Consider the following 14,871-nt stretch of genomic DNA (forward strand, 5'->3'; position numbering starts at 1 on the left):
GTTTACTTTGTCTACATACTCATCTCATATGTATATACTGTACTCGATACCATCTACTGTATGCTGCTCTGTACCATCACTCACTCATATATCCTTATGTACATATTCTTTATCCCCTTACACTGTGTATAAGACAGTAGTTTTAGAATTGTTAGTTAGATTACTTGTTGGTTATCACTGCATTGTCGGAACTAGAAGCACAAGCATTTCGCTACACTCGCATTAACATCTGCTAACCATGTGTATGTGACATAAAATTTGATTTGATGATTTTGATTTGATTTGCTCAGTATCACTGCTCTGGCTAGTATCACTGTCTAGTATCACTGCTCTGGCTAGTATCACTGCCTAGTATCACTGCCTAGTACCACTGCCTAGTATCACTGCTCTGGCTAGTATCACTGCCTAGTATCACTGCCTAGTACCACTGCCTAGTATCACTGCTATGGCTAGTATCACTGCCTAGTATCACTGCTCTGGCTAGTATCACTGCCAAGTATCACTGCCCAGTATCACTGCTCTGCCTAGTATCACTGCTATGGCGTGTATCACTGCACTGGCTAGTATCACTGCTCTGGCTAGTATCACTGCCTAGTATCACTGCTCTGCCTAGTATCACTGCCTAGTATCACTGCTCTGGATAGTATCACTGCTCTTGCTAGTATTACTGCTCTGCCTAGTATCACTGCTATGGCTTGTATCACTGCTCTGGCTAGTGTCACTGCTCTGGCTAGTATCACTGCTCTGGCTAGTATCACTGCCTAGTACCACTGCCTAGTATCACTGCTCTGACTAGTATCACTGCCTAGTATCACTGCTCTGGCTAGTATCACTGCTCTGGCTAGTGTCACTGCTCTGCCTAGTATCAGTGCTATGGCTAATATCACTGCTATGCCTAGTATCACTACTCTGGCTAGTATCACTGCTCTGCCTAGTATCACTACTATGGCTAGTATCACTGCTCTGGCTAGTATCACTGCTCTGGATAGTATCACTGCTCTGCCTAGTATCACTACTCTGGCTAGTATCACTGCTCTTGCTAGTATCACTGATATGGCTAGTATCACTGCTCTGGCTAGTATCACTGCTCTGGCTAGTATCACTGCTCTTGCTAGTATCACTGCTCTAGCTAGTATCACTGCTCTGGCTAGTATCACTGCTCTTGCTAGTATCACTGCTCTGGCTAGTATCACTGCTCTGCCTAGTATCACTGCTATGGCTTGTATCACTGCTCTGGCTAGTATCACTGCTCTGGCTAGTATCACTGCCTAGTATCACTGCCTAGTATCACTGCTCTGACTAGTATTACCTTCTGGTATCACCGCTCTGGCTAGTGTCACTGGCTAGTATCACTGCTCTGACTAGTATCACTGCCTAGTATCACTGCTCTGGCTAGTATCACTGCCTAGTACCACTGCCTAGTATCACTGCCTAGTATCACTGCCTAGTACCACTGCCTAGTATCACTGCTCTGGCTCGTATCACTGCCTAGTATCACTGCCTAGTATCACTGCTCTGGCTAGTATCACTGCCTAGTATTACTGCCTAGTACCACTGCCTAGTATCACTGCCTAGTATCATTGCCTAGTACCCCCGCCTAGTATCACTGCTCTGGCTAGTATCATTGCCTAGTATCACTGCCTAGTATCACTGCCTAGTATCACTGCTCTGGCTAGTATCACTGCCTAGTATCACTGCTCTGGCAAGTATCACTGCCTACTATCACTGCCTAGTATCACTGTCTAGTATCACTGCTCTGGCTAGTATCACAGCCTAGTATCACTGTCTAGTATCACTGCTCTGGCTAGTATCACTGCCTAGTATCACTGCTCTGGCAAGTATCACTGCCTAGTATCACTGCCTAGTATCACTGCTCTGGCTAGTATCACCTCCTAGTATCACTGCCTAGTATCACTGCTCTGGCTAGTATCACTGTCTAGTATCACTGTCTAGTATCACTGCCTAGTACCACTGCCTAGTATCACTGCTCTGGCTAGTATCACTGCCTAGTATCACTGACTAGTATCACTGCTCTGACTAGTATCACCTCCTGGTATCACCGCTCTGGCTAGTGTCACTGCCTAGTATCACTGCTCTGCCTAGTATCACTGCCTAGAATCACTGCTCTGGCTAGTATCACTGCCTAGTATCACTGCTCTGGCTAGTATCACTGCCTAGTATCACTGCTCTGGCTAGTATCACTGCCTAGTACCACTGCCTAGTATCACTGCCTAGTATCACTGCCTAGTACCACTGCCTAGTATCACTGCTATGGCTCGTATCACTGCCTAGTATCACTGCCTAGTATCACTGCTCTGGCTAGTATCACTGCCTAGTATCACTGTCTAGTATCACTGCTCTGGCTAGTATCACTGCCTAGTATTACTGCCTAGTACCACTGCCTAGTATCACTGCCTAGTATCACTGCCTAGTACCCCCGCCTAGTATCACTGCTCTGGCTAGTATCATTGCCTAGTATCACTGCCTAGTACCACTGCCTAGTATCACTGCCTAGTATCACTGCTCTGGCTAGTATCACTGCTCTGGCAAGTATCACTGCCTACTATCACTGCCTAGTATCACTGTCTAGTATCACTGCTCTGGCTAGTATCACAGCCTAGTATCACTGTCTAGTATCACTGCTCTGGCTAGTATCACTGCCTAGTATCACTGCCTAGTACCACTGCCTAGTATCACTGCTCTGGCTAGTATCACTGCCTAGTATCACTGCTCTGGCTAGTATCACTGCCTAGTATCACTGCTCTGACTAGTATTACCTTCTGGTATCACCGCTCTGGCTAGTGTCACTGCCTAGTATCACTGCTCTGCCTAGTATCACTGCCTGGTATCACTGCTCTGGCTAGTATCACTGCTCTGGCTAGTATCACTGCCTAGTATCACTGTCTAGTATCACTGCTCTGGCTAGTATCACAGCCTAGTATCACTGTCTAGTATCACTGCTCTGGCTAGTATCACTGCCTAGTATCACTGCCTAGTACCACTGCCTAGTATCACTGCTCTGGCTAGTATCACTGCCTAGTATCACTGCCTAGTATCACTGCTCTGGCTAGTATCACTGCCTAGTATCACTGCCTAGTATCACTGCTCTGACTAGTATTACCTTCTGGTATCACCGCTCTGGCTAGTGTCACTGCCTAGTATCACTGCCTGCTATCACTGCTCTGGCTAGTATCACTGCTCTGGCTAGTATCACTGCCTAGTATCACTGCTCTGGCTAGTATCACTGCCTAGTACCACTGCCTAGTACCACTGCCTAGTACCACTGACTAGTATCACTGCCTAGTACCACTGCCTAGTATCACTGCTCTGGCTCGTATCACTGCCTAGTATCACTGCCTAGTATCACTGCTCTGGCTAGTATCACTGCCTATTATCACTGTCTAGTATCACTGCTCTGTCTAGTATCACTGCCTAGTATTACTGCCTAGTACCACTGCCTAGTATCACTGCCTAGTATCACTGCCTAGTACCCCCGCCTAGTATCACTGCTCTGGCTAGTATCATTGCCTAGTATCACTGCCTAGTACCACTGCCTAGTATCACTGCCTAGTACCACTGCCTAGTATCACTGCTCTGGCTAGTATCACTGCCTAGTATCACTGCTCTGGCAAGTATCACTGCCTAGTATCACTGTCTAGTATCACTGCTCTGGCTAGTATCACAGCCTAGTATCACTGTCTAGTATCACTGCTCTGGCTAGTATCACTGCCTAGTATCACTGCTCTGGCAAGTATCACTGCCTAGTATCACTGCCTAGTATCACTGCTCTGGCTAGTATCACTGCCTAGTATCACTGCCTAGTATCACTGCTCTGGCTAGTATCACTGTCTAGTATCACTGCCTAGTACCACTGCCTAGTATCACTGCTCTGGCTAGTATCACTGCCTAGTATCACTGCCTAGTATCACTGCTCTGACTAGTATCACCTCCTGGTATCACCGCTCTGGCTAGTGTCACTGCCTAGTATCACTGCTCTGCCTAGTATCACTGCCTAGTATCACTGCTCTGGCTAGTATCACTGCCTAGTATCACTGCTCTGGCTAGTATCACTGCCTAGTATCACTGCTCTGGCTAGTATCACTGCCTAGTACCACTGCCTAGTATCACTGCCTAGTATCACTGCCTAGTACCACTGCCTAGTATCACTGCTCTGGCTCGTATCACTGCCTAGTATCACTGCCTAGTATCACTGCTCTGGCTAGTATCACTGCCTAGTATCACTGTCTAGTATCACTGCTCTGGCTAGTATCACTGCCTAGTATTACTGCCTAGTACCACTGCCTAGTATCACTGCCTAGTATCACTGCCTAGTACCCCCGCCTAGTATCACTGCTCTGGCTAGTATCATTGCCTAGTATCACTGCCTAGTACCACTGCCTAGTATCACTGCCTAGTACCACTGCCTAGTACCACTGCCTAGTACCACTGCTCTGCCTAGTATCACTGCCTAGTATCACTGCCTAGTATCACTGCTCTGCCTAGTATCACTGCCTAGTATCACTGCTCTGTCTAGTATCACTGCCTAGTATCACTGCCTAGTATCATTGCTCTTTATTAAGCTTTATGTGTATTTGTTGGACATAAAAGACTGTAAAAACACCAGCAAATCAGCTCCAAGTGATTTTAATTGTGGAAATATTTTCCTAAGTATTGCTACGCATAATAGAAAGATATACACACATTTTACAAAACTTGAGGAACATCTGCTCTTTTCATGATATAGATTGACCTGGTGAATGCAGGTGAAAGCTATGATCCCTTATTGGTCAATTGTTAAATCCACTTCAATCAGTGTAGATGAAGGGGAGGAGACAGGTTAAAGAATGATTTTTAAGCCTTGAGACATGGATTGTGTATGTATGCCATTCAGAGGGTCATTTAAGTACCTTTGAACAATGTATGGTAGTAGGTGCCAATCGCAAAAGTTTGAGTGTGTCAAGAACTGCAACGCTGCTGGGTTTTTCACGCTCAGCTGTTTCCCATGTGTATCAAGAATGGTCCACCACCCAAAAGACATCCAGCCAACTCGACACTGTGGGAAGCATTGGAGTCAACATGGGCCAGCACCACTGTAGAATGCTTTCGACACCTTGTAGACTCCGTGCCCTGACAAATTGAGTCTGTTGTGAGGGCAAAAGTGGGTGCAACTCAATGTTAGGAAGGTGTTCCTAATGTTTTGTACACTCAGTGTATAACGTCATCTACGGAGTTAAGTTGTGATGCTCCAAGAAGTGTGTACCGCCAACTACATCAAGTCACTAACAGTCAATACTTGTGAAAATGTCTATTCTTTAATGTCCATTTTCTTTTTGACCTGTGTAACTTCAAGCCTTTCTTTGGGTGCTGAAGTCTGTAGTTTTTGATAGAAGCAGCATTTTACACAACCTCTGCCGTGAGCAGATTTTCTCTTGATTTGTCAAGCGACGCATAAAAATCAACATTCTACTTTTTTTTTTTTTTTTACAAATGGATCCCATCTCCAACTACATAACAATCAGGACAATCGTTAAAGAATGGACCTTCATACAATTATCGAGCGTTTGAAACCGCTAACTTCGAAGGAGGTGCAACTCAATGTTAGGAAGGTGTTCCGAATGTTTTTTATACACTCAGTGTATGCGACCGTATACGAACGCAAGCAAGGTTTGGAACGATTGTGTTTTAGTCAAATATTATATCTGTTTGGCTTCTTGCGGTCAATTTTGCGGTCCACAGATGATTTACAATCATGTTCCAGCCCCCTAACCATCCGCCCAATAAAAAAAGTCATCCTGAATCTAGTTGATGATCCCTGCCGTGTGGACTAATAAAGTAGTGCCAAAATAAAGAAAACACCATCACACAGTGTCTTAATAGGACGTTGGGTCATTACCAGCCAGAACAGCATCAATGCGCCTTGGCATCGATTCTACAATCGTCTGGAACTTTATTAGAGGGATGCGACACCGTTCTGCCACGAGAAATGCCATCGTTTGGTGTTTTAGTTGATGGCGGTGGAAAACGCCGTCTCAGGTGCCGCTCCAGAATCTCCCATAAGTGTTCCATTGGGTTGAGATCCGGGGACTGAGACGGCCGTGGCATATGGTTTACATCGTTTTCATGCTCGTCAAACCATTTAGTGACCACTCGTGCCCCTGTGGATTGGGGTCATTTTCATCCTATGTGGGGCAGAGCCATTGTAGCCAAAACAATGGCATGCTGAATTTTTTTTTATACATGACCCTAAGCATGATGGGATGTTAATTGCTTAATTAACTCAGGAAGCACACCTGTGTGGAAGCAGCTGCTTCCAATACACTTTGTGTCCCTCATTTCCTCGTGTTTTCCATCTTTTTTGGCCGTCACCTGTATATCTTATCATTTGTCTGTGGTTTCTAAGTTCAATTTCATAGATGCTTCGAACCAGATAGTACCCAGATAAATATATCTGACAGAAGGGATATATACCAGCATCGACTGATAGAATAACACCATGTGCTGTAGTATGTACAGGCCATGACTATTGAAGTGAATGTTGTTGGGTTACTTTCCGTATTTGACATGGATATCTAGTTGAGAGTGCATGCACATTGAAACAGCGCTTTTCCTCGGGGCATAATTACTGATCCCTGAGAATAAGGTGTCGCTGAGCCGTAATTTTCCTCTGCTGCGTTGCTGTAACTGAATGTCCTTGGATCAGCCAGGCTTAATTGATTTCCCATGGAGAGAGGGGGGTGGGGGGTGGGAGGGGGGGAGAAGAGAGAGGAGGGGTGTGGAGAAGAGGGGGGAGAAGTGAGGGGGGGAAGAGGGGGAGAGAGAGGGGGGAGAAGAGAGAGGAGGGGGAGAAGAGGGGGGAGGGGGAAGAAGAGGGGGAGGAGAGAGAGGGGGGATAGGGGGAAGAGGGAGGGGGAGAAGAGAGGGGGAGGGAGAGAGAGAGAGGGGGAGAAGGGGAGGGAGAGGGGGAGAGAGGTGGGGAGATGGAAAGGTAGAGATGGAGCGAACACGAGAGAGATATGAAAGAAAGAGAGAGAGAGAGAGAGATGCTAAGATGAAGATAAAGAGAGAGAGAGAGAGAGACGGGATGAGGGAGAGGGAGAGGGAGAGACGGAAAGAAATTGAGAGAGAGAGAAAAAAAGAGAGATGACAGCAAGATAGAGAGACATACGCTAAGCTGGAGAGACCGACAGAGGAGGTGTGAGACATGTCTTAGGTTTTGGGCTAAGGGAGGGTAGAGGATGGGGGTCTCAGGTCCAGTGTAGTGTAGTGTCGGGGCGGTGTAATTACACTGAGCTTTTTAAAGCATCCTGTTAACCAGCTCTGTCAGCGAGGGCTAAGGAGACGCACCCTGATGGACACATTCTCAAAGCATGACTGACGGATGGACAGGGCGCAGAATCGCTGCCTTAATGGCATTTCTCTCTCCCCCTTTCTCTCCCCCTTTCTCTCTCTCTCTCTCTCTCTCTCTCTCTCTCTCTCTCTCTACGTTGGCAGGGTCTCTGGCTAATTACGCCTCTAGCCAACGCTGGGGGAGCCCTTGGATGCAGCCCAAATGGGCCATCAGCACCATTGCTGGGGACTTTTTAGCACCCCCGCCCTCTGATATACTGCACCGACGGGAACTTCAAGTCCGAGCCGAATTGCCACTGAAGTGGTCCGGTCACCAAGGTCAAACGGTTGAGTCATTGGACCTCCAGTAAAAGTTAGAGGCTGCCGCTGCGTTAGGAGGGAGGAGCGCCGGGTGAACCGTTCCCAGTAGACCTGTACTGAGGGATAGGCTCTCCTGAGACCTGGCTCTCCTCTGTGCCCTTCAGGCCCCATTCTCTCCAAAGCGCCTGGAACGGAGGGGATTTTGAAGACATTCATCGCTAAGCCTTTATGCTCTCATCTTTTTGTTTGAAAGGTCTCATCCTTTCCAGGATTACTTGGCGGTCTTATAACTTCTCCAGGGCCGCTTAAGAATATCGGATAGCACTTAGACGAAGTGTGTACCCGATGGAGCCGTTCATAACTGGAGCTGTTACCCTACTTGTTTTCATCTGTCCTCCCAGACATATCCCTCTCGTTGTCCTTTTGTTTCATTCCCGATACATTCGAATACACACTGCTCTCCCAATATCCGTTTTTGTCTTTGGCGGTCGTGGACCACAACACACTCGTGCTCAAACCTACTTGCAGGCTTGAACAATGCTCTCTCTTCAACACAGACGTTGCGCACCGTGTCTCAAATACACACACTCCTGCGAAGGGACCCTGAGCCTCAGGTGTTGGACTCAGCCATTGGTTTAGCCGTTTTTTCTTTTTTTTTCTTCTCCCTTTTTCTTCTCTCATTCAAATGGGTCCCCGCTGAAAAGCAAGGGGATCCTACAGAGGAAGAATTTAATTCGCATTATTATTAGAAGAATCACTCACTGCAATCTGTTGCAAAAACACCATCTGGCATTTCACTCGGAGGACTTCAGTTGCTTATTAAGCAGAATTGAACAATGATTTCGACTCCTCTCGCGTTTGCTTCCTCCTCCCACCCCCACCCTCCCTTCCGTAACTCTACTTAGGTCTTTTTATGGTTCCTCACCACTGGGCTTCCATTACATTTCATTTTATTGATTTATTTATGTATATGAGACACTCAGCCGCGAATAGCGTTGACTGGAACGTGTTAACCCTTTAAGGGCCCCGAGCTGGGATTTGACAGGAAATAGGTGATTTCCTGTGCCACGTTCTGCCTCGTTCTAATGGATGGCCTGCCTGCCTGTAGTGATCACTGCAATAGCGCCCAACGCTACTCTACTCGGCCGTACAGTACCATATCTCAGCTGTAACCCAGCCTGAATGTGGACCTCACAGGGACCTACAGTGGTCATTTAAAGGCTGTTTACCTGGTCTTCACTAGGCAGGGCTGTGCTTTCACAGGCCACCCTAGTCTCATGCCATTGGGATGTGTGCTGCTGGGCTGTTGTGTAGGCGGGCTCCTCCTGCTCACCTCCCTCCGCTTGTCTCCCCTGTATGTGTCCCCAGGTGGCAGCGAGTCCTCCTGGGACAAAGAGAAGCTCCAGTCTCCCCCCTCCTCCGGCGCTGCCCACGGCCTCGGTCACGCAGGCCTGTCAGGGCAGCACGGCCTGTCCAGCTCCCACCTCAGCTCTCTGCAGCAGAACCACCTACTGGCCAACCGTGAGTCAGACGCCTGCACACACTCATCCTGCCTCCTTCCCCTTTCCCCACACGTCTCCCTCAGTCTGTCACCAACTCTGTATGGTCGTCTGTCTGTGCTATGGTTTAAGCGATACAAACGTATCTAATAAAGTGTAATAGTGTGCTGTGTAGGAAAAGGTTAAACATCCATCCATCTCTCTCTCTCATCTCTCTCTCTATATATATATTTCTCTCTCCTCCTTCTTTCTCTCTCTCTCTTTCCCCTGTCTCTCTCTTTCTCTCACTCTCTCTTTCTCTCCCCCCTCTCTCTCTCTCTCTCTCTCTCTCTCTCTCTCTCCTCTCTCTCCTCCCCTCTCTATCTCTCTCCCAACTCTGTCTCTTCTCTCTCTCTCTGCAGGACTGGACCTTCCATTCATGATGATGCCCCACCCCCTGCTGCCCGTCAGCCTGCCGCCTGCCTCTGTTGCCATGGCAATGAACCAGATGAACCACCTGAACACCATCGCAAACATGGCCGCTGCAGCTCAGATGCACAGCCCCTTGTCCAGAGCAGGAGCGTCTGTCATCAAGGTAAGACAAAAGAGACACACACATATGCACACACACACACACACACATGTTCACAGTTCATACCATCCATCTGTGAATGTATTTCAACACTGCTCACTACACCACTAGTGATATGAGAACCGAATGTGCAGAAAGTGAGAGACATTCATCCCGTTTAAAATGCATGTTAGGCTGTGGCTACAATAACAGCACTGTTGACGAGGGGTGGAATTCAGCTCTAGAGGCCAGTAATGAGTAGAATTCCACGTTGGAAAGCATGTTAATATCGACATAAGAAAACAGAGGGCTTTTATGTCATTAGTATGCAATCCTCATGGATGTATTTAGAGATCTGTAGATATGGTTGAGTATACTGAGTAGATTCTTTCCTTCCGTCTCCCCACATGAGGCCAGAACAGAGAGGATGGGTAAATGTGTCCTACACAGGGGGTTGGCAGACTGCTACGGGAATGTGTGTGTGTGTGTGTGTATCGCTGAGACTCATGGCTCGTGTCAGAGACAGCCAGGGGCTTAGAGAACAGGCAAGGGATATATCACACACACAGATACACACGGATAGACAGACACACACAACCACACAAAAATCTGTTATGTTCCCATAATGCCTTTAGAATCCATACTTTCATTTCCTGTTGCTATTTTCCAGCATCAGGTTGATCGATTGACCGAATTCCTTTATTTGCGTTTGATCAGACACTCTAACGTTTCCCCCATTCATACTTCGTACACAGACAACGTTTCCACCAATTTGCCTGATTATTTGTACCCGTTTTTCACTACACCTGAAAGGGGTTAAGGGGAAAAACATGGCAAATGAAAAGCCAACGAAACACCTCGTCACGAGTCCTGCGTTTTTTCACAGACCCTGTAACCAGAATACAGGTATGGCGTTTGTGTGAACGGTTCCCTGCTTTTCTGCAGGTAAATTCATGGACACTTCCATTGTTTGATTCCTCCCTAATTTGAAATGCCAACAGCCCACCTTGGTGTACCGACACTAACCCATAACTCCCAATTTGCCAGTTACCCACTGATATGTATAAAAAGGGGTGTATACCTGCAAGACAGTGGTATATAAGGGTCTGTTTGAAAGGGGGTCGTATATATTGCCGTATATATCTTCTTTTTTTTAACGGGTAATATGCCACATCTTCTGTCTGAAATGGGTGACACTGCTTAGCTCACCCATCAAGACAGACACAGCACCCTCTCCCTAGTGACCTGCTCCAGACAGGCATGTTGGGGTGTATTTTTAGTGTCCCGCACACAAAGTGAGAGGAGGGGTGTGTTTTTTGGCGAGGTGGCGAGGGCAGAGGGGCCCCGTCGTACCGTAGATCTGCTCTATTTAAATAGTGCCACCCGGTTCGCAGATGGCAGAGGGAGAGAGCAGCGTCTGGTGCTGTTTACTTTCCCAGCATCCCCTTCACCCCGGCCTGTTTGCCTTACCCTACCTATATAGATATCAGCGAGGAAAGGGCTTTATCTCCCTGTCTGACGTTAGGAGTTTTAGGGATGAGAGGCCAGTAGATCTGAGTTGGCCACAGGTGTTGTAGCTAGCTAAGTGTGTGTGTTTATATGTGTGTGTGTGGCTCTGCAGAATTAACTTTTTACCAGTCTGACCCTCGGTCTCTGTGGCAGGAGTGTGTCCAGGACAGCCCCTCTCCGGCGCCCTCCATGGAGGAAGGTCCTCGCCCGGGCTCCCAGCCCTCCTCACACCCCAGCAGCAGTGCCTCCAGTTCCCCAGCCCCACACCAACACACCCCAGACCGCCTGGGTGAGACCCAAGCACATTTTTCTTTCTCTGCCTGTCTCTGCGTCTGTCTGTGTCTCTGCGTCTCTCTCCATGTCTCTGTCTCTCTGAGTCTGTCTGTGTCTCTCTCCATGTCTCTGTCTCTCTGAGTCTGTCTGTGTCTCTCTCCATGTCTCTGTCTCTCTGAGTCTGTCTGTGTCTCTCTCCATGTCTCTGTCTCTCTGAGTCTCTGTGTTTTTTTTCTCTCTCTCTCTCTCTCTCTCTCTCTCTCTCTCTCTCTCTCTCTCTCTCTCTCTCTCGACAGTTGTTTGTAAATAAATAATCAGTAGAAACAGACAAAGAAGGAGACTGGCACACAACTGCAGATAAACATGTGTCTAACACTGACTTGTGTTTGTTCCTTCAGCGATGAATCCGGTTGACGGAGGCCTCGGGGAGCGAGAGGCTGGGATCAACATGAAAAAGATGTTCAAAGAGAAAGGTATGTGTCGGGTTTGTTTCTATGTATGGTGTGTTTGTGTTCATGTGAGAGGGGAGAAGAGAGCAGATACTTTAAGCAAAGGCCATTGTTAAGGAGAAACGTATAACAGAGCCAGGTTTGATAAAGCGCTTCCAGTTATCGTGGTTAGTGTCCCCGCTACAAAGCCCCTGAATCTGATAGTCCGGTGAGAAATGAGACTCTAAGTCAACATACAGAGAATCAATGAAAGCTATCTGGACAACACAACCCAGCGTCGCTGAGACTTATTTGGGTCAGAATGACGGGCACACTCAGCCGGTGGCAGCGCGCGGTGCGGCATGGGAACATCACAGACAAGGGTTAAATAGCACCCAGAGGCAGCGCCCCCACCGCCATGGTTACCGTGGCCACAGCACAGCCAAGTAAAGATGTGTCTCCCTGCCGGACCATTAATCTGAATCACAGCATTTTACTAGTGGCCCCCCGACTCCCCGACTCCTTTCTTATGCAACAAGTTCCTATTATTAGGGAGCGCGGCGCAGTAACCCCCAAGCATCCATCACTGTCAGGGGGAATTAGGCTGGAGGGAGGCCCAGGTAGGAACCTTCGAGGGGGGGGGGCTCACTAACAGGGAGAGAGTGGGTCTCCTGTGAGTTCAGACTAAAAGAGGCCTGTGTGTGTGTCTGTGAGTGTGTGGGTGCGTGTGTGCGTGTGTGTGCGTGCGTGCGCAGGGCCGGCTCCATAAGAGGTCGCTTAGGGCCCCCGGCTACTAGGGGGCCCTCCACCCTGTGGCAAAATGTGTGGAATTGCAGCAAACATGCTTTAAAACTGCACCGTACAGTATTCTCTGTGGCCCATGGCAAAATTTGGAGATTTTCTTTCTCTGTTCTGCCCGCGAAACAACACTTCGCTTAGGGCCCCCAAAAGGCTAGGGCCGGCCCTGTGTCTGTGTGTATGTCTGATACAAGCAGGATGTGTGTAAATACATGTAGCAAAGACATCCCCCCCTGAGAGCCTTCCTGGGAGATTAGCTCATGTTCTGCATTTAGTCATACTAATACTACTGTGGATGAACACACAGCCACTTCATAGCAGCGAGACCACGATCTCCTGATCGTCGAGAAAGCATCTATCCCAGCTGCATCGGTAACAGAGGCCTTCACCTTCACATCCAGGGGAGCTCATTACGGAGAAGTACACCCCCCCCCCTCTTCTTCGTCATGTTGGTACGACTCTCTATCAGCGTCACGGACGGTCCGTCTTAATGAATCACTTAATTAGGGCCTTAATTGAACATCTACGAAGCGTTTATTTATGAGGTTCGTCGCAAAGCGCTGGTGGCCAAGGGTGTGGTTCTGTCAGTGGCCCGACGCGCGCGCACACACACACACACACACACACACACAAACTGTGTATCGTGGGCCGACACAGGGTGTGTCAGCGTGTTTTCTCGTGTGTGACTGTGGGTGTTTACACGTTCGCGCGCGCGTGTGTGTGTGTGTGTGGTGACGGTTTTTCCGCTCATCATGTATGTTTGTGCCTGCTGCTGTATTATGGGTAAGGGAACCGGCAGATGGTAAGATCTAATGCACAGCACACTACCACGAGGAGACGGAGCAAAGATGCCCCCAGGCACTTTTAAAGAGATTCAATGTGCACCTGGCCTCTGACCATATTTTATTAATGTGTCTGGAACATAATCCACCCCCCCCGCCACCCTCCTCCACCTCCTCCTCCTCCTGCTCCTCCTTCCGTTGTTATTGTTTGGGAGAGAGGCGGCCGGTTTGGTAGAGAAAAGAAAGTGGGCCTTGTCATAGCAGTGGATATAGGTCAGTGACACAAGGTCTCTGGGATTAGGAAGGAGACGCTCTCTCTCTCTTTACCCCCCTCTCTCTCTCTTTACTCCCCCTCTCTCTTTACTCCCCCTCTCCCTCTCTCTCTACTCCCCCTGTCTATCTCTCTCTCTTTACTCCCCCATCTCTCTCTCTCTGCCTCTCTCTCTCTCTTCCCCGCCTCTTTATCTCTCTCTCTCTGCCTCTCTCTCTCTCTCTTCCCCGCCTCTTTATCTCTCTCTCTCTGCCTCTCTCTCTCTCCCCCTCCATCTTTCTCTCCTCTCTCGCTCTCTCTTTGCGTGGAGACATTCCCTTTCAAAATTGTCTTTGTCTTTTAATGGAACCCATATGTGCTTTCATGCACAAACTGTGTATTCAGGTCTTAGACTGATACTTACCCGTCAAGCACACTGACCCGCTCTCTTTCTTTATACCGCAGATCGCCAATGATACACACTCAGACACGCACACTCCTAATACCCAACTTTATATACAGACAGGTCCAAATTGATTGGCACCCTTGATAAAGTTGTATTCAATACATACATATACTGAGGTATATTGTAGGTAAAAAAAATAAAATCTACGATGATATTATTTAATGCTAATACAATTGAAAAAAATGAAGGGATGTTATTTAACGAGTAATAAAAACATATATTAAAAACGATAGGGCTCAAAATGATTGGCACCCCTGTTTCAATACCTATTACTTCACATTCACATTCTTTCCTGCATATGATTCCTCTTTTCGACACCAAACGTACAATATAGTAAAGTGTGAGTGTTAGTTCACGACACACACATGCACACGCGCACGCACACACGCACACACCCGCACGCACACAAAGACATACTTCAAATATCCCAGTGAAGCCCACCAATGATTTTGTGACCTACAGTGCCCCCCCAACCCACCCACCCACCCAGGTCAGAGGAGAGCAACATGGGCTGTACATAGGCGATAGGACAGGCAGCAGCATCTATGGTGGACTGGTGGAAGCCTCCATCACTGAAGGGATGTGAGCTAACTGTTCTATATCACCTGGCTCTACGCTCTAGTCTGGCCAATGCTGAGCTAACTGTTCTATATCACCTGGCTCTACGCT

At 48.0% G+C, this 14,871-nt stretch overlaps 1 protein-coding gene across 6 annotated transcripts in view; it reads left to right on the plus strand.

Annotated features, from left to right (window-relative positions):
* The window catches only part of dacha (dachshund a), a 143,897-nt gene that overhangs the window by 109,606 nt on the left and 19,420 nt on the right, over positions 1 to 14,871 (plus strand). For 3 of the 6 annotated variants that reach the window (XM_065023496.1, XM_065023497.1, XM_065023498.1), the window contains exons 4-7: positions 9,016 to 9,168; positions 9,548 to 9,720; positions 11,335 to 11,494; positions 11,877 to 11,951. In XM_065023496.1, the coding sequence (XP_064879568.1) occupies positions 9,016 to 9,168; positions 9,548 to 9,720; positions 11,335 to 11,494; positions 11,877 to 11,951 (561 nt within the window). The remainder of the gene's footprint in view (positions 1 to 9,015; positions 9,169 to 9,547; positions 9,721 to 11,334; positions 11,495 to 11,876; positions 11,952 to 14,871) is intronic. The other 3 variants (XM_065023499.1, XM_065023501.1, XM_065023502.1) reach the window with 1 other exon arrangement.

This window comes from Oncorhynchus nerka, linkage group LG10 (genome assembly GCF_034236695.1).
Source record: "Oncorhynchus nerka isolate Pitt River linkage group LG10, Oner_Uvic_2.0, whole genome shotgun sequence".
NCBI lineage: Eukaryota > Metazoa > Chordata > Actinopteri > Salmoniformes > Salmonidae > Oncorhynchus > Oncorhynchus nerka.